The sequence below is a fragment of the Salvelinus alpinus genome, chromosome 29 (assembly GCF_045679555.1).
Source record: "Salvelinus alpinus chromosome 29, SLU_Salpinus.1, whole genome shotgun sequence".
Taxonomy (NCBI): Eukaryota; Metazoa; Chordata; class Actinopteri; order Salmoniformes; family Salmonidae; genus Salvelinus; species Salvelinus alpinus.
Window position 1 is genome coordinate 33,138,295 of NC_092114.1, and position 17,606 is coordinate 33,155,900.

Sequence of the window (17,606 nt, forward strand, 5' to 3'; positions counted from 1 at the left end):
CAGGTAAATAACAGAGCATTACAACAGTGGTGTGCAGAAAGGCATCTCTGAACACACAACTCATTGGTCCTTGTCACAATGCAGCAGAGGACCACACCAGGTTCTACTCCCCTCAGCTACAAACAAGCAGCTCCAGTGGGCACGCCGTCACTGGACAATTGAGTGGAAAAACATTGCCTGGTGTGGCAAGTCCCGGTTCCTGTTGCGTCAGGATTTGGCGTAAGCAGCATGAGTCTATGGCCCCATCCTGTCAACGGTACAGGCGGGTGGGGAATATTTTCCTGGCACACGTTAGATCCTTTGATACCAATTGAGCAATGTTTTCATGCCCCTGAAGAATACAGGGAGATCTGGAGGCAAAGCGGGGTGAGACCAAGGAGACGTGTCGACACTTGCGCTCTTAAATACAGTGCGGGTAGGCTAGTCTACATTATGGAATTATGGATAAATGCGAGAATTGGGATTTGTCAAACTGTAGTCAAGCATGTAATCAGAATAAGACCCTCAATATTTATAGGAAAGGAGCATCAAGATCACTGTGTACTTTCACCACACTGTGATATTCATAAGTTCTCATCTGTAGCCTAATAAACTGCATGCTTTCCCCAGTCGTAGTGGGAAGACCACACCATCACACGTGACTCCAAATTTACTTCGATATGTTATATTTGTGCATAAAGGTGTTTCTGCCATTTCTCACATAATTAATCTTACCGTCGGCATTCATAACATTGTACCGAAACTTCCCGTTTCCATCACAGCTGTCATGATTATAATTTTTTTATACGGTATGATTTTACTCAAACTGGATGGAAACGTGGTTACTGAGTGTATAGCGTTGAGGATAATTCGTTACCTCAGGGCATACTCGAATTTGAGGCTCTCCCAGGAGGTCCACACCCATCGGAACACCCTGAACCTGGGAAGAACTCCCGGCCTCTCTGCCCAGAGCCGCCCCCAGCCCTGCACAGCGCTGGAGACAAGACAACAGGTTAGTAAATATCTACAACTGCTACTATTTGAAACAGTCGTCTGTTCGCCTCTAAAGCCATGACACAGTATCTGTCCACCGGAGCTCCCAACCTGATACTACTAACCTCTTGGCCATGACACAGTATCTGTCTACCGGAGCTCCTAGTGTGATGTTGATGCTGCGGACCGTGTTGATGTTCCTGAACACCAGCAGCATGGGGCGTGGCATGGACTTGAGAACGGCCATGATGTTGTCAAAGTGATTGACAGCCATGTCCCTCATATAGGATGTCTCTTCACAACTCAGGATGTTGGACAGGCCCAGCTCCCGCATGTTGATTGGCCGCTGCAGCAGCATCTCACAGAAGATGAAGTAGTCTGATTGGATAGGAATCAGGATATTGTAAGCATTTTATTAGTCTGTTGTGAGACAGGATTTGTTTAAGGCATAGGACTTCTGTTTGAAATGATATTAGTTGTCCTCTCACCTTTGACCCCCAGGCTGTTGGAGTACCTCTTCATAGCAGTGTCGTCTCTCAGGACTATGGACCGCCACAGTTTACACAGCGCTACCCTGTCACTACAGGGTCAAAGGTTAGGTGATAGTATAACATACAATATACATACATAGCTGTACAATTGAAAAAAATATTGATTACATTGCAAGGTTGTAGGTTCTAAAATGTATCCACACCACTGAGTTGCTTTGGAGAAAAGTGTCTGCTAAATGGCTTATGATTATAGCTTAAATCTTACATTTCACTGAGGTATTCATACAAGCCGTGATCCAACAGTACTAGCTCTGCCTTCTTGTCTGGACCTCTTCTCACAAGCACTGTGACATGGTATAGAACATGCACTCAAGGTCACCAAGTCATTTTTAGCAAATATTGTTGAACAGTTAGTTATTTGTTATCGACTTAACTTTTTATATATCTGGAAAAACCTCTTGTAAACTGCCCTGATTCAAGTTAGAGTTCAGCAGAAACTGTAAACAAGCCCCTGACCTACCGTTGCCGGGGTGAGGGTCAGCGTGAATGAAGCCCGTGTAAAATATCTGCTCTGCAAACGTACGGATCAGCTTGTCAGCAGTCTGAAAAAACAACGGTTTATATGGTTATCCGAGGACTAATGCGTATAGACAAAAGCTGCTCTACGGTGTCACGGTCGGTACTTACATCTCTCAAGCTAAGTCCTTGTCTTTTGATTTCTTCCACATTGTTGATTTTGCAGCCTTCACAGAACTCTGCAGTCAACACTCGCTAAAGGAAAATGGTTTGTTTATTACAGTACAATAATACAAGTGGTCAAAAAATTTATCAAAGGCTGCGTTTAGACAGGCAGCCCAATACTGATATTTTTTTCCACTAAATTGATCTTTTGACCAATAAGATCAGCTCTGAAAAAGAGTGATGTTAAAAGATCTGTCATTGGTCTAAAGACAGTGGGAGAAAAAAAAGAAAATCTGAAATGAGCTGCCTATTTGAACACAGCCATTGTAATTTACAGCAGTGAATAGATCTGGGTCTCACCTTGCTGCTTTGGTCCCAGTAAACCTTTGGCACGATGACAAATTTGAAGTGTTTCAGTTCCTCTGCACACCTCTCAGAGTTCCTGGCCTCATTCTCAAAGTCCAGCTCCTGTGCCAATGTCCCCTTCAAGTCCTAATATCGTCAGAGAATGCCAACGTTAGGTTAGGGGACCATGTCTATCTAATCATGCTCTGCGAGGTATTATCTGATAAGGTCCCCAAAAAAAAAGCATTTTCGACCAAATTACAGACAAGTTTAAGCCCTTACTTTGAGGACCCATCTGAAGCCGAAGCTGGGGTGCATGAACTTTATAACGTCCAAAAGGATCTCCAGAGTCCTGATGTCACCGTCAAACCGATCCCTGAGGTCTATGTACTGCACCTGGAGAAGAGAGAGAGGTTAATATTCAAAATAAGGAATGATATCTAACCTGGTTTAACCAAAGTGTTCTGTTTGGTTTAATCAGGCGAGGTGACACCTATTTAAGAGAGTAAATCACACAGTAAACCATTAACTGTGGCTGAATGTGTTGTACAGTTAACCTGAACCCACTTTGACAGCAACAGGAGTCCCGTCCTGCAGCTCTGCCTTGTGGACCTGAGCCAGACTGGCTGCTGCGATGGGCTCATAGTTAAACTTCTTAAACATCCTGTCTGGAGTAGTGTTGAAGTCCTCTCTGAACAGAGAGTCTACCTGGTAGAACGTGACAGATCATTTCATGCAAGAATGTTTCTCAACACTTTTCATTGTAAATTATAGAATTGCCAGTTCTAGCCTCACATTATGAATGGCCAAGAGGCATTCAAAGCCGTGACAACTATAAGCATGGCTCCCCCATCACTTTCACTACTTATTGCTTCATTAACTACTCTTCAATGTTTGACAAGACAAAATACTGCAGGTCTTACCTCCTTGTATCTCCTGTTAAGAGCCTTATCCTCCAGGACATGCAGTGTCTTGACGTACTCAGGAGGCAGCAGGTGGTTGAAAGCACACAGTCCCTGTCCAAGTTTAACATATATCCCTCCGTTCTGCACTGCTCCCGCCACCATGCTGTCTGCCGCCCTTTGGTGGCACAATGACATCCCTGCCACGAATGATGAGCTGCTCTGGCAACACAGAGGGGAAGATGGGATTGAACTCCCGAGATCGTTTCAGACTCACACCATTGTTTAGCAGACAGACACAGACATGTAGGGCTGTCACAATTCATAATGGTCACGTTCCCCTGCTCAGACGTTGCATGCATCAACCAATGGTTGCGTGCCACATCATTGACTGTGCTGTCAGGCACCAGATCGCTATAACATATGTGGTTAGCGGATACTTAAAATACCGATCCAGATGTTATAAGATCTGGCATGGGTCAGCAACACCTGGACAGAGGAACGCACCCAATATATATTCTGTCAAACTTACCTCGTCCATGCAACGTAACGTCACATTGGAGGTCCACCAATAATCTACTGAGATATAGAGTCCTACATATATAGACCTGTAGGGAAAGAGAGAGGGACATGGTTTGAGTAACTCAAAAAGGAAATTATTCAAAACATTTGACCACATGCAAAAAGGATGAGACCCACCGACAGAAGCGACCGACTCCCTTCACCAAGATCCTCATCTTCCGTCTCTCTCGAGGTTCCGCAAAGGCGTACTGGACCCCCACCACCGCGGGAACACTCACCGCCACGCCCAGAAACATCTGCCTGAACAACCCTCGGCTCTTCCCTGGCCTGACAGGAGAAGACATGGGCATTTCAGCAACAGTGTGTGTACATTTCTTTCGATGTCGCTTTCTGGAAGGTTACAGTGTTTGACTAACTGCATGTATAGTTCTGCTTCCTGCCTAGGTGGTGTACTTGTACATCAAGCTGACAGACACTACAGGAACAGGAGCTTGGCCATCGTCTCAGACACGGTGTAGTTGTGTAGTTAGTATAGTACCTTTGTGAGCTGAAGGATCTGTACAGTTGTGGATGTGGGTGGGGACATCTTCGCTGCAGGGCCAAATGAGGCCAACACAACCTTAACTACAGAATGACAAAAACACCACAATTAGTGTCACTTTGAAGCATCAACTTAAAACTAATCCACTGTTTTTGCTAGTCACAGTAGACATGCTGGGAAACACCTTCCTTTTCCCTAGAAAAGTAGAGAAAAACAAACTCTGCATGTTTATGCCAGCAGCATACCACCCTGCATACCACTGTTGGCTTGCTTCTGAAGCTAAGCAGGGTCGGTCCTGGTCAGTCCCTGGATGGGAGACCAGATGCTGCTGGAAGTGGTGTTGGAGGGCCAGTAGGAGGCACTCTTTCCTCTGGTCTGAAAAATATCCCAATGCCCCAGGGCAGTGATTGGGGACACTGCCCTGTGTAGGGTGCCGTCTTTCGGATGGGACGTTAAACGGGTGTCCTGACTCTCTGAGGTCATTAAAGATCCCATGGCACTTATCGTAAGAGTAGGGGTGTTAACCCCGGTGTCCTGGCTAAATTCCCAATCTGGCCCTCAAACCATCATGGTCACCTAATAATCCCCAGTTTATAATTGGCTCATTCATCCCCCTCCTCTCCCCTGTAACTATTCCCCAGGTCGTTGCTGCAAATGAGAACGTGTTCTCAGTCAACTTACCTGGTAAAATAACGGTAAAAATAAAATAAAAAAATGTTACTATGTTAAATTGAATAACATGGAGACTGGTGTTGGGGACTCTGCATCAAGGCCACTCTCCATAGGCCAGAACAGGCTGTTTTCCTTAACCATCTATCACAGGACAAACTGTTTCCAGACTAGTAGATTTATAGATAGAGCCTTTCTATGTCAGGGCACTGACCACGTGCACACACACGATTACTCATTCTACCCTGTTTCCCATGGCATTGAATAATACACGTGACAACTTATAAGTAATGGAGGGTAAACGTCAATCTCAAAATTAGGGACATCACACGAGCTCTTGATCTCGTTTAGCGAAATTGTACGTCGACCTCTGATTTTAGTATGGAGGTTATACATTGCATCAAGTTCTACATTGCATCAGGTTATACATTGCATCAAATGTCCAAGCGCAATTCCTGAGTTAGAGAGTAACGTTAGTTAATGGAACGAGACCAACCCTTGCTAGTGGGATATGTAAATAAAAGTGTAACGTTAGCAATATACTGTGCAACATTAACATACAAAGCGCACACATACATTTAACCTAGTCATTATTTTTAATGACATTTAATCCATACACGCATAAACTGTTAAAAGTCAGGTGTTGATTTAGAAGGTATGTACAGGCATATCTTAAATGTGGTGTAGCTAGTATGTTACTATAGTATAACAAGTTAGCCTAACGTTACCAGGCAAGGGAAAGATAACATTTGAAAAAAACAGTTCAACTCACTGCTTTGAAGGTCTCCCACGCCATGTTCAGCCTATACACTCACTGTGCTCTCTTCTCACTAATATGTAGTTTTAAAAAATTAAATTGTAAAAAAGTATAGCCTCTACTCGAATGTAACTGTCTCCTCCCGTTTCAGATCATACTTGATTTCCTGAACGGGCTACAAAAGATTTAAGGACATATGTGGCACGAAATTGATCACGTGACAAATGGTCCGAATGTGACCGAAGATTCTCCAGTGAAAAGATTCCTCACTTGACTCGCATCAAAATGAATCAACCCAAGAATACTTTAAAATTACGTTTAGAGTTTAAATCACAAATGCACAGAATAATGCATGTATTTTTGTGGTTGAATCAGAAATGGACGTTGTAAATAAATGATTAATTAATGTGGCTAATTACATAACATGTATCAGAAATGATTCAAGTGTACAACCTTGTTTACAATGAGGTTTACGGTATCAGAGTATGGTCTGGAATTTAAACAAGGTTGTTTTCAATGATAACGGCAAAATACTACTGACTCTGTCTTGATAATTAGTGATCCTCCTTCCCAGCCTCTCAGCCATCACATCACTGGCATAGCCTGGATAATATGTATTATAGATAACTGTTTACATTAACATCAATGTAGGAATTACTGTGATCAGCCCCTTATCAGTGTGACTTTAGGTCAGTGGTAGCAACTCTACTACTCAGGAGGAGCAGATGCATGATTTATACGTTACATCATCTTACATCATATCAGGTAGAGGGATATCAAGGGATATCCCCAGAGCATTGAAGGGGAAGAAAACAATGTGAGTGGAAAACAGAACAGCATGATGTTGCATCTTCCATTTGATTTCTTTAGCATCTTGTTTACATGATAATCTCAACTTCGACTTCTCTTTGACATGCTATGCATGAACCTCAAACTGACACGTTTATTTCAGAACATATGGATGACAACTGTTCCATTGATCAAAGTATTTTAATTGACTTAAAAGTAGAGAGGTCCTCTGTCATCACAGCCACCGGAAGCTGTCGTCGCTGGAGTCTTGTGTTTCCTGTTTACTGGCGGGAAGAGCGAAAGAAACTGGACCATCGGTCTGTTTTCAAAACGCACGTTGCTTTTTTTTTTTTATTAGCGCAGTTTCAATAATTTATGATTAACCGAATTCCACGCGATTTGGATACATATATTTGCTTGACCTGTGTCTACAGTTTAAAGGGATTTGAAGCGCGAAACCGATGGAGGAGCCCGCTGACTCCGTCGGTGGCCGGGCAGCACAGGGCCCCACCGCGCAAGTGGCAGAGATCCGCTGCCCAATGGCAGCGCGTCCTATGCGGCTGCTGGAATGGAAAGTCAAACCAGGGTCCCTCGTCAATGTGGACTCGGTGTTGGCGTTATGTGTTCCCATCCCGCTGGAGAAAGAGGCCGGGTCTCAGCCGCCAGAACAGCCCAAAAGGCTGCCAGAGAAGAAACTGAAATCGGACCGAGCTGGAGTGGTGAAGGACCTATGTTGTCTACTTGGACAAGTCATATCGCCTGGGTGAGTATGCTAGCTAGCTAACGTTAATTTAGCTCATATTGCCAATGTCAGCAATTTTTTTATATTGTGCTGTTGTGTGTAGTTTACTGTGTTCGCCAACTAATGATGTTGCTCATAGACCACGTTCGCAGTAGCATTGCTAACTAGCCTAGCTGATAGGTGGTAATGGTAGCTATCTATCCTAACTCAGTGCGTGTGCTGGAGCGCCGATCTCTAGAACAGCTGAAATGATCATGTCAATGGGGGGATTTCGTTTTGCATGTCCCGGTGCCTTAGTAGTGCGGGATTTAATAGTGGACCATTCGATTGGTCCTTAAGTTAAATATTCAGCACACGCCAAACTAACGTATTTTAAAAAAAATTTTTTACCCCAAACGAACTTGGCCCATATTGTAGTATGCACATTACATCATCCACATGGTATCGAGTCGTCGCATTTGCACGCTCGAGCACTTTTGGTCCAGTTTTTGACGGAACCAGAACTCAGAAAACTTTGTGCTTCAGAAAGCATTTTGGTGTTATGAATTTGGGTAACAAGCCAGACCAGTCAATTATGTAACTGATAACAACACATTGTGAATATAATAACATGACACCATTCCTGTACTACTGAAAACAGGGGTGGACTTTCACTGGGGACGGGGCCACACATAATGAAATTGCATTTTTATCCCCCCCAGTTTTATAATTGAAACGTGATACAAAACGAGGCAACGGTGTGCTTTAGTACCATGCAGATGCCTCCAAGCGGTTGGGTAGGCTGTTTGGAGTGTTTAACTGACTGGATAAAAAAAAATAAAAGTGATGCCCCGCTTATAAAACCAAAGTTGTGCCCCTGACTGAAAATGGCCAAATATTATCTTAGAGCTGAAGATGTGTCGATTCAGTTGTCATTTTGTTGTTCAGAAACGGATGATGGCTTATGCCCTGGTGCTTTTCAATATGGAGGCACTAATGTAGTCTTATGGGGAAGCTGTGTTTATTAACGTGTTTGTTTAGATATAGATGTACACATGTTGGAGAGAAAGTGGCCATTCTATCCGGCACCTGCATTGTAAAGCCCTTTTTAACGGGGAAACTCGTTATGCTAGGGTCTCAAGTGCCACTTCTCTTCCAGTGGTGTGATTGTCAGAGTAGAAGAATGCTGCCATCCAGTCGTGATGAAGGGGCTGTGTGCTGAATGTGGTCAGGACCTCACACAGTAAGTACACACCCACACACACATGTATTCCATGCTAGAATTTCAATTGGCATATTCACACACTTTTAAAATAGGCCTGCTTCTTAGCTGTAGATTACCTTTCATGCGGATGCATTACTAAGTGGATTCTCTCTCTCTTTTTCAGGATGCAGAGTAATAATGGGAGGCAGCAGGCTCACATCTCCACGGCAAACGTTTCCATGGTGCACAGTGTCCCCGAGTTGATGGTCAGCTCTGAGGTGAGGCTCAGGATGTCATGGCTCTAGAAGACGAGTTTCCTCTGACGATAATGTGACCTTGTAGAAATACTTCTGTGTCGTTGGAATTCAACTTTACAATGTGGTAGAGACAGTTTTGTTGAAGTCATTGCCTCCTTTTTATAAATGCCTGGTCTCTGTGATATGTCCCCAACACAGCAAGCGGAGCAGCTGGGCAGAGAGGACCAGCAGAGACTCCACAGGAACAAGAAGCTGGTTCTTATGGTTGATCTGGACCAAACCCTGATCCACACCACCGAGCATCACTGCCAGCGCATGTCCAATAAGGTATGTGTATCTGATCTACATAGCTACAATAAAAATAAAATCCTCTGGCCTATGAAAAGAGGTTGTTTGATATTTCTATTCCCCCGGTTTTGCTGTGGGTTTGATATTGAAGAGTCACCCTGTATGTAGCTAGTCTGCAATTAACCACTGGTGGTTATGTAGCTAGAACAAACCATTGATGGTTCTGCCCATGCCTCTGCTCTTGTTCCACAGGGAATCTTCCACTTCCAGCTGGGGCGGGGGGAGCCCATGTTACACACGCGACTGCGTCCGAACTGCAAAGACTTCCTGGAGAAGATCGCCCAGCTCTACGAGCTGCATGTCTTCACTTTCGGAAGCCGCCTCTATGCACACACCATCGCAGGTACCCACTCACATTCTCTGATAATTATGCCTACATTGAATCACTATATCATTTACTTTACAGTAAGTAATGCAAAAAGTATCAAGAATGCAACAACAACAACAAAAATTACGTAAATGCCAAAGGTGTGTGAGTGCTCAGACGCTAAATGCAAAGTGAATTTAAACACATTGAATTATCTAGGATGTCATCCTCTGTAAAATCTCTCCACGGAATTATACATCTTCGCTTAATGCCTGAGTGCTGTCTGCATTATAGGTGAGAATTGTTTTATTTAAATGTTTGTCTATACACTCCCCAGTTTGAAAAATTAGACGGTAAGACTAACAGACATGCCTCAATGTGATTGGTCTCGGCATTTGAGTAGCACTAGAAGTCTGAGTGGCCACTAGAGGTCAGCATTTACCTTCAGTTTGTTTCTCAGGCTCATTCTGTACTCAGCATCTTCATATCTCGCTGGGATGCGTGCCAAATGTCTCCCTATATGGTAGGGATGTGCATCTTTCCCTTTCAAAACTATTCGGTATGTACAGTTGAAGTCGGAAGTTTACATACACTTAGGTTGGAGTCATTAACTCGTTTTTCAACCACTTCTTGTTAACAAACTATAGTTTTGGCAAGTTGGTTAGGACATCTACTTTGTGCATGACGCAAGTAATTTTTCCAACAATTGTTTACAGACAGATTATTTCACTTATAATTCACTGTATCACAATTCCAGTGGGTCAGAAGTTTACATGCACTAAGTTGACTGTGCCTTTAAACAGCTTGGAAAATTCCAGAAAATGATGTCATGGCTTTAGAAGTTTCTGATAGACTAATTGACATAATTTGACTCAATTGGAGGTGTACCTGTGGATGTATTTCAAGGCCTACCTTCAAACTCAGTGCCTCTTTGCCTTTTTTGACATCATGGGGAAATTCAAAAGAAATCAGCCAAGACCTCAGAAAAAAATTGTAGACCTCCACAAGTCTGGTTCATCCTTGGGAGCAATTTCCAAAAGCCTGAAGGTACCACGTTCATCTGTACAAACAATAGTACGCAAGTATAAACACCATGGGACCACGCAGCCGTCATACCGCTCAGGAAGGAGACAAGTTCTGTCCTAGAGATGAATGTACTTTGTTGCGAAAAGTGCAAATCAATCCCAGAACAACAGCAAAGGACCTTGTGAAGATGCTGGAGGAAAGAGGTACAAAAGTATCTACACTGCTCAAAAAAATAAAGGGAACACTAAAATAACACATCCTAGATCTGAATGAATGAAATATTCTTATTAAATACTTTTTTCTTTACATAGTTGAATGTGCTGACAACAAAATCACACAAATTATCAATGGAAATCAAATTTATCAACCCATGGAGGTCTGGATTTGGAGTCACACTCAAAATTAAAGTGGAAAACCACACTACAGGCTGATCCAACTTTGATGTAATGTCCTTAAAACAAGTCAAAATGAGGCTCAGTAGTGTGTGTGGCCTCCACGTGCCTGTATGACCTCCCTACCATGCCTGGCATGCTCCTGATGAGGTGGCGGATGGTCTCCTGAGGGATCTCCTCCCAGACCTGGACTAAAGCATCCGCCAACTCCTGGACAGTCTGTGGTGCAATGTGGCGTTGGTGGATGGAGCGAGACATGATGTCCCAGATGTGCTCAATTGGATTCAGGTCTGGGGAACGGGCGGGCCAGTCCATAGCATCAATGCCTTCCTCTTGCAGGAACTGCTGACACACTCCAGCCACATGAGGTCTAGCATTGTCTTGCATTAGGAGGAACCCAGGGCCAACCGCACCAGCATATGGTCTCACAAGGGGTCTGAGGATCTCATCTCGGTACCTAATGGCAGTCGGGCTACCTCTGGCGAGCACATGGAGGGCTGTGCGGCCCCCCAAAGAAATGCCACCCCACACCATGACTGACCCACCGCCAAACCGGTCATGCTGGAGGATGTTGCAGGCAGCAGAACATTCTCCACGGCATCTCCAGACTCTGTCACGTCTGTCACATGTGCTCAGTGTGAATCTGCTTTCATCTGTGAAGAGCACAGGGTGTCAGTGGCGAATTTGCCAATCTTGGTGTTCTCTGGCAAATGCCAAACGTCCTGCATAGTGTTGGGCATAGGAACTGAGAAGTGGTCTGTGGTCACCACCTGCAGAACCACTCCTTTATTGGGGGTGTCTTGCTAATTGCCTATAATTTCCACCTGTTGTCTATTCCATTTGCACAACAGCATGTGAAATTTATTGTCAATCAGTGTTGCTTCCTAAGTGGACAGTTTGATTTCACAGAAGTGTGATTGACTTGGAGTTACATTGTGTTGTTTAAGTGTTCCCTTTATTTTTTTGAGCAGTGTATATCCACAGAAAAACGAGTCCTATATTGACATAACCTGAAAGGCCGCTCAGCAAGGAGAAGCCACTGCTCCAAATCCTTCCATAAAAAAAGCCAGACTACGGTTTGCAACTGCACATGGGGACAAAGGTCGTACTTTTTGGAGAAATGCCCCCTGGTCTGATGAAACAAAAATTGAACTGCTTGGCCATAATGACCATCGTTATGTTTGGAGGAAAAAGGGGAGACTTGCAAGCCGAAGAACACCATCCCAACCGTGAATCACGGGGGTGGCAGCATCATGTTGTGTGGTGCTTTGCTGCAGGAGGGACTGGTGTGCTTCACAAAATAGATGGCATCATGAGGCAAGAAAATTAAGTGGATATATTGAAGCAACATCTCAAGACATCGGTCAGGAAGTGAAAGCTTGGTCGCAAATGGGTCTTTCAAAATGGACAATGACCCCAAGCATACTTCCAAAGTTGTGGCAAAATGGCTTAAGGACAACAAAGTCAAGGTATTGGAGTGGCCATCACAAAGCCCTGACCTCTATCCTATCGAAAATATGTGGACAGAACCTGAAAAGTGTGTGCGAACTAGGAGGCCTACAAACCTGACTCAGTTATACCAGCTCTGTCCAGAGGAATGGGCCAAACTTCACCCAACTTATTGTGGGAAGCTTGTGGAAGGCTACCCGACACGTTTTGACCCAAGTTAAACAATGTAAAGGCAATGCTACCAAATACACTCAATTAGTATGTAAACTTCTGACCCACTGGGAATGTGATGAAATAAATAAAAGCTGAAATAAATCATTCTCTCTACTATTATTCTGACATTTCACATTCTTAAAATAAAGTGGTGATCCTAACTGACCTAAGACAGGGAATTTTTACTAGGATTAAATGTCAGGAATTGTTAAACTGAGTTTAAATGTATTTGGCTAAGGTGTATGTAAACTTCTGACTTCAACTGTATCTAGATATATGGGCTCCGATCGATACATGAACGACTCGGTTTGATTAAAGGAACATATCGGTTCGATTCGAAGCACTAACATTTGTTGCATAAACATATAGATTTCCTATTCTAAATTAAAATCTGCTGCTGATGGTGCTCATGAGCTGGGCCTCTCTAGGATGGATCTGTCTGAGCTGACCTCTCTCTCTGTGTAAATTATGTATGTGGGTGTCTCTGAGCGGTAAGCCTAACGAAGCCAAATCTAGACGAAAATCAGCGAGGGAAGTCTGGGGAGGTGCATCTGCGATGTAAAGCCGGACACTAGTGGTTTTCTAACAGCAAGGCTCAGATCAATATGGCGGTGTCAACATACAGTGCCTTTGGAAAGTATTTTTACCCCTTTACTTTTTTCATATTTTGTTACGTTACAGCCTTATTTTAAAATTGATTAAATTGTTTTCTTTCCTCATCAATCTACACACAATACCCCATAATGACAAAGCAAAAACAGGTTTAGAGATTAAACAGAACACGGAAATATTACATTTACATAAGTATTCATACCCTTTCACTCAGTACTTTGTTGAAGCACCTTTGGCAGTGATTACAGCATTGAGTCTTCTTGGATATGATGCTACAAGCTTGGCACACCTGTATTTGGGGAGTTTCCCCCATTCTTCTCTGCAGATCCTCTCAAGCACGGTCAGGTTGGATGGGGAGCGTTGCTGCACAGCAATTTTCAGGTCTCTCCAGAGATGTTCGATTTGGTTCAAGTTTGGGCTTGTCCCGAAGTCACTCCTGCATTGTCTTGGTTGTGTGCTTAGGGTCGTTGTCCTGTCTCCCAATCCCTGCTGCTGAAAAACATCCCCACGGCATAATGCTTCACCGTAGGGATGGTGCCAGGTTTCCTCCAGACGTGATGCTTGGCATTCAGTCCAAAGAGTTCAATATTGGTTTCATCAGACCAGAGAATCTTGTTTCTCATGGTCTGAGAGTCCTTTAGGTGCCTTTTGACAAACTCCCAGCGGGATGTCATGTGCCTTTTACTGTGGAGTGGCTTCCGTCTGGCCATAAATGTCTGATTGGTAGAGTGCTGCAGAGATGACCAAAGCCCCTCTCTCCCGATTGCTCAGTTTGGCCGAGCGGCCAGCACTAGGAAGAGTCTTGGTGATTCCAAACTTCTTCCATTTAAGAATGATGGATGCCACTGTGTTCTCGGGGACCTTCAAGGCTGCAGAAATGTTTTGGTACCCTTCCCCAGATCTGAGCCTCGACAAAATCCTGTCTCAGAGCTCTACAGACAATTACTTCGATCTCATGGTTTGGTTTTTCCTCTGACATGCTCTGTCAACTGTGGGACCTTTTTATATAGACAGTTGTGTGTCTTTCCAAATCATGTCCAATCAATAGAATTGACCACAGGTGGACTTCAATCAAGTTGTAGAAACATCTCAAGGATGATCAATGGAAACAGGGTGCACCTGAGCTCAATTTCAAGTCTCATAGCAAAGGGTCTGAATACTTTAGTAAATAAGCTATTCCTGTTTATTTTTTATACATTTCTAAACCTGTTTTCGCTTTGTCAATGTGAGGTATTGTGTGTAGATTGCTGAGTATTTATAAAAAAAAATATTTGAATAAGGCTAACTTAACAAAATGTGGAAAAAGTCAAGGGGTCTGAATACTTTCTGAAGGCACTGTAGCTGCTATTGTTCATGAAGGTTTTTCTGTAGAAATGAGGTATAAGCTTTTCTATATCACACACTCACGAACTGAAAACATAACGTGTGTTCAATTAATTGGTTAGAGAGGTCTGAAATATAATTTGTATCCAGAATACTTTCATTTGTATCCAGAATCGTGGCAAAGTTGGCTCATGTTTTAGTCACGTCTTTGGCCAAGTTCGCGTGGGTCAAACAAACCACCCTAATGTTTGGTTGACAAATAGTGACTCCTATGTAGTTGCAACACACTTTGAAAAGTGGTCACCGACTTGACAAAAGTGATCCGCTCGAACGTGCTCTATGTCTATTTAGGAAGCTGAGCCATAAAGGAAACTGGAAGTCTACCACCCCACTATCAGTTGGGGCGGGCTGGCAATGTTTTGATCTGAAATCACCATCACCCACTAATTAATTTGTTGTTTTTGCAGATTAAAAGTGTTAGAGCTAGTAGTGTATCAATATTTATTTTAGTTATTATATAGCACCACTTTGGCTTTCACCCCCGTCTCATAATCAAGTGGTTTAGACCGTTTGGAAGTTTTGACAGACTCTGAGTGAGCTTCTCTTCCATGCAGTGCGGTTAGCACAAGTGACTGCTTGTCCTCGTTACGAAATCATCACCTTTACCCTGTATATTTAAAAATGGACATATACTTATGATTGTTTCAAGTAAAACTATTGCTGATGGTGAACCTGAATAATCATAATGTAATGTGAGCCCCGATCAGCATGTAGCCTACCTATAGCCAGATTAGTTGTCTCTGATGGTAGCTTTTATTTCAGTAAAACACAATTTTCAACCACAAAATAACATCGCAAAATACATTGGTTGTCACTCAACTAATAAAGCTTAATATTGCGCAAGCCATTACAAACATTTTGAATTCTAAAGGTGACGCGTAGATGTGCCGGATCAAGAATAGGCCTGCCTCTCGTTAATCAGCGTGCAAAGCTGCACACAGCGTACAATTTGACTGATATCGCCTGGGGTTGTTCGGCATGCAAAATGATTTGTAGCGCAATGACTGTCAACATAGTTACATTCTTAGTTCGACACAGGTGAGAGGTATTTTCGGAAGATGGAAAGTAATTTGAGCAAAAACATTTTGTGAACCGGAGATTTGTAACGTTTGAATTGATTTTCAGACTGATGCATGCTACATTTGGGTTGGGTTCCCTCATACCGATGCAGTCATATCTTAAACATTTGAACATATTGGTGAATCGTTACATCCCTACGATATAGTGCACTACTTTTGACCAGAGCCATGTGGGCCCTGGTGCACTATATAGGAAATAGAGTGGGATTTGGGATGCCTCCTCACTGGTCAGTTTACCAGCCTCTCACAGAGAATAATATAGCCACCTCATACTCAACCTTACTTTTCACCATATCTCACTTTACATTAAGTTATAATGAAAGGTTGAGCATTTTAGTCATCTAAATATCAGCATTTTGGTTATAGAGATGAACATTGGATCTTTTTAAAGTTTGGAAACGATATTTCGCTACCAATTAGAAGTTATTCTATAATGAATGTAAACGCAGAACGTTGGAAGCAAATGAATAGTGAGTGTGTAATGTAGTACTTACCTCAGTCTGTGGAGCAGAGAGGTCACTATCTGTCTGTTTCTCCATGTAGATGGGTTTGTGTGCTTTAGTAGACGCCTGCCTGCCCTCTTCTCTGGGGTTTAATAGCATCCAGGTAGCTAGGTGTTTGTTGTGAAGTGGGGATGTCGCTGCTCCATCAAAGCCAGGCTTTGTTGTTCCTCCAGACACACATTATTCTGCAGCTTTTAAAGAGGAACTGAGAAGACCCAGCTTGCATTTAGTTCTCATCTCAAAGCTTTGAGGTTTTAATGAAAGCCTACTGAGTATACAGAGATGTCTCACAGCGATGTCTGCAGTTTCATTTGAGTTCAAATTGAAAATTTTGTGTAACAAAACATGAAAACGTCCAGATAAAGAAAAAACATGAGAATTTGCTCTAAATGGACTCAAAACCTGTGTACCCTGTGTATCGCCAGGCGGCCGGGGAGTAATGGAGATTGGCAGTTCGGTAAAACTGCGCCTTTACTTTTGTGAATACATCCTGCTTTTCCACAGTGCTCTTTTAAATAGGATGTCTAATGTAGTCTCTCTTTCTCGTTCTCTATCTGTTTCTCATTCTCTCTCTCTGTTTCTCGTGCTCTCTCTCCTATAATTTATTGAGTCCATTTTTAAGATGTTTTTCTTGTGTGTTTCTGTGACTGTAGGCTTCCTGGACCCTGAGATGAAGCTGTTCTCCCACAGGATCCTGTCCAGAGACGAATGCATCGACCCCTTCTCCAAGACAGGGAACCTGAGGTCAGACCTGGCTCTCTGTCTGGCAGAGCTGCTAGCACACACTGCTTTATGAAGCCCACGCATTACACGTTGACACATACCAGTAGCATCTTCCGCCAGGACATTTTTTAAGAAAAATCTGTCCAATATGAAAAGGACACAGCTGATATGTTATCTTTAATTTAGACACTTTGGAGAAAAGGCATTCATTCAGTCAAGGAGAAATTGATTTCCACTCAGCCACTACTGCTGAAGAATTCAACGTAGGGAATTCCTGTAATGATTGGAGCTACTAGACCTTAGTGTTGATTAAAACCTGGCATCAGTCAAGTCATCTGAAGTCACTTGGTTGTCCCCACAGACAATACAGCACTGTAAAACTGAGCCATCCAGCTCTAGCATGATAGCGCTATAGATGAGCGGAGGGAATAGCCAATAGCCATGCAGTATTCCTTCTAATCAGTGACTCCTGTTATAGAAGCCTGCTAGAACATCATTCTCTTATTAAATCAAAGTCCTAATGGTAGAAAATGTGCTTCTTGTATAGTTATGAAGTTCAGATAATGATTAGTAAGCGTGACGGACAGAATTAATTTCTACCCTGAAGGGATTCTGAGAGTCCTTCCCAAATGGCACCCTATTCCCTTTATTGTGCGCTACTTTTGACCAGGGCCCATAGGGAATAGGGTTCCATTTGGGACGTAGCCTATGACTGGGAGA

The 17,606-nt window shown here is 43.1% G+C and overlaps 2 protein-coding genes across 2 annotated transcripts in view; one reads left to right on the forward strand and one right to left on the reverse strand.

Moving 5' to 3' along the window:
- LOC139558526 (uncharacterized aarF domain-containing protein kinase 5-like) overlaps positions 1 to 6,149 on the reverse strand; it is a 7,654-nt gene extending 1,505 nt beyond the window's left edge. Inside the window, exons 1-14 of the mRNA XM_071373693.1 lie at positions 5,896 to 6,149; positions 4,452 to 4,537; positions 4,091 to 4,240; positions 3,924 to 3,999; positions 3,413 to 3,613; positions 3,057 to 3,197; positions 2,772 to 2,885; positions 2,505 to 2,636; positions 2,151 to 2,234; positions 1,984 to 2,065; positions 1,729 to 1,807; positions 1,461 to 1,552; positions 1,098 to 1,350; positions 857 to 973 (exon numbers count right to left, since the gene is read on the reverse strand). Of these exons, the coding sequence (XP_071229794.1) occupies positions 857 to 973; positions 1,098 to 1,350; positions 1,461 to 1,552; positions 1,729 to 1,807; positions 1,984 to 2,065; positions 2,151 to 2,234; positions 2,505 to 2,636; positions 2,772 to 2,885; positions 3,057 to 3,197; positions 3,413 to 3,613; positions 3,924 to 3,999; positions 4,091 to 4,240; positions 4,452 to 4,537; positions 5,896 to 5,919 (1,631 nt within the window). The 5' untranslated portion in view covers positions 5,920 to 6,149. The remainder of the gene's footprint in view (positions 1 to 856; positions 974 to 1,097; positions 1,351 to 1,460; positions 1,553 to 1,728; positions 1,808 to 1,983; positions 2,066 to 2,150; positions 2,235 to 2,504; positions 2,637 to 2,771; positions 2,886 to 3,056; positions 3,198 to 3,412; positions 3,614 to 3,923; positions 4,000 to 4,090; positions 4,241 to 4,451; positions 4,538 to 5,895) is intronic.
- A 763-nt stretch (positions 6,150 to 6,912) lies between these two features.
- LOC139558527 (RNA polymerase II subunit A C-terminal domain phosphatase-like) overlaps positions 6,913 to 17,606 on the forward strand; it is a 156,081-nt gene continuing 145,387 nt past the window's right edge. The window contains exons 1-6 of the mRNA XM_071373694.1: positions 6,913 to 7,432; positions 8,550 to 8,633; positions 8,779 to 8,872; positions 9,050 to 9,178; positions 9,392 to 9,542; positions 16,817 to 16,907. Coding sequence (XP_071229795.1) covers positions 7,131 to 7,432; positions 8,550 to 8,633; positions 8,779 to 8,872; positions 9,050 to 9,178; positions 9,392 to 9,542; positions 16,817 to 16,907 — 851 coding nt within the window. The 5' untranslated portion in view covers positions 6,913 to 7,130. The remainder of the gene's footprint in view (positions 7,433 to 8,549; positions 8,634 to 8,778; positions 8,873 to 9,049; positions 9,179 to 9,391; positions 9,543 to 16,816; positions 16,908 to 17,606) is intronic.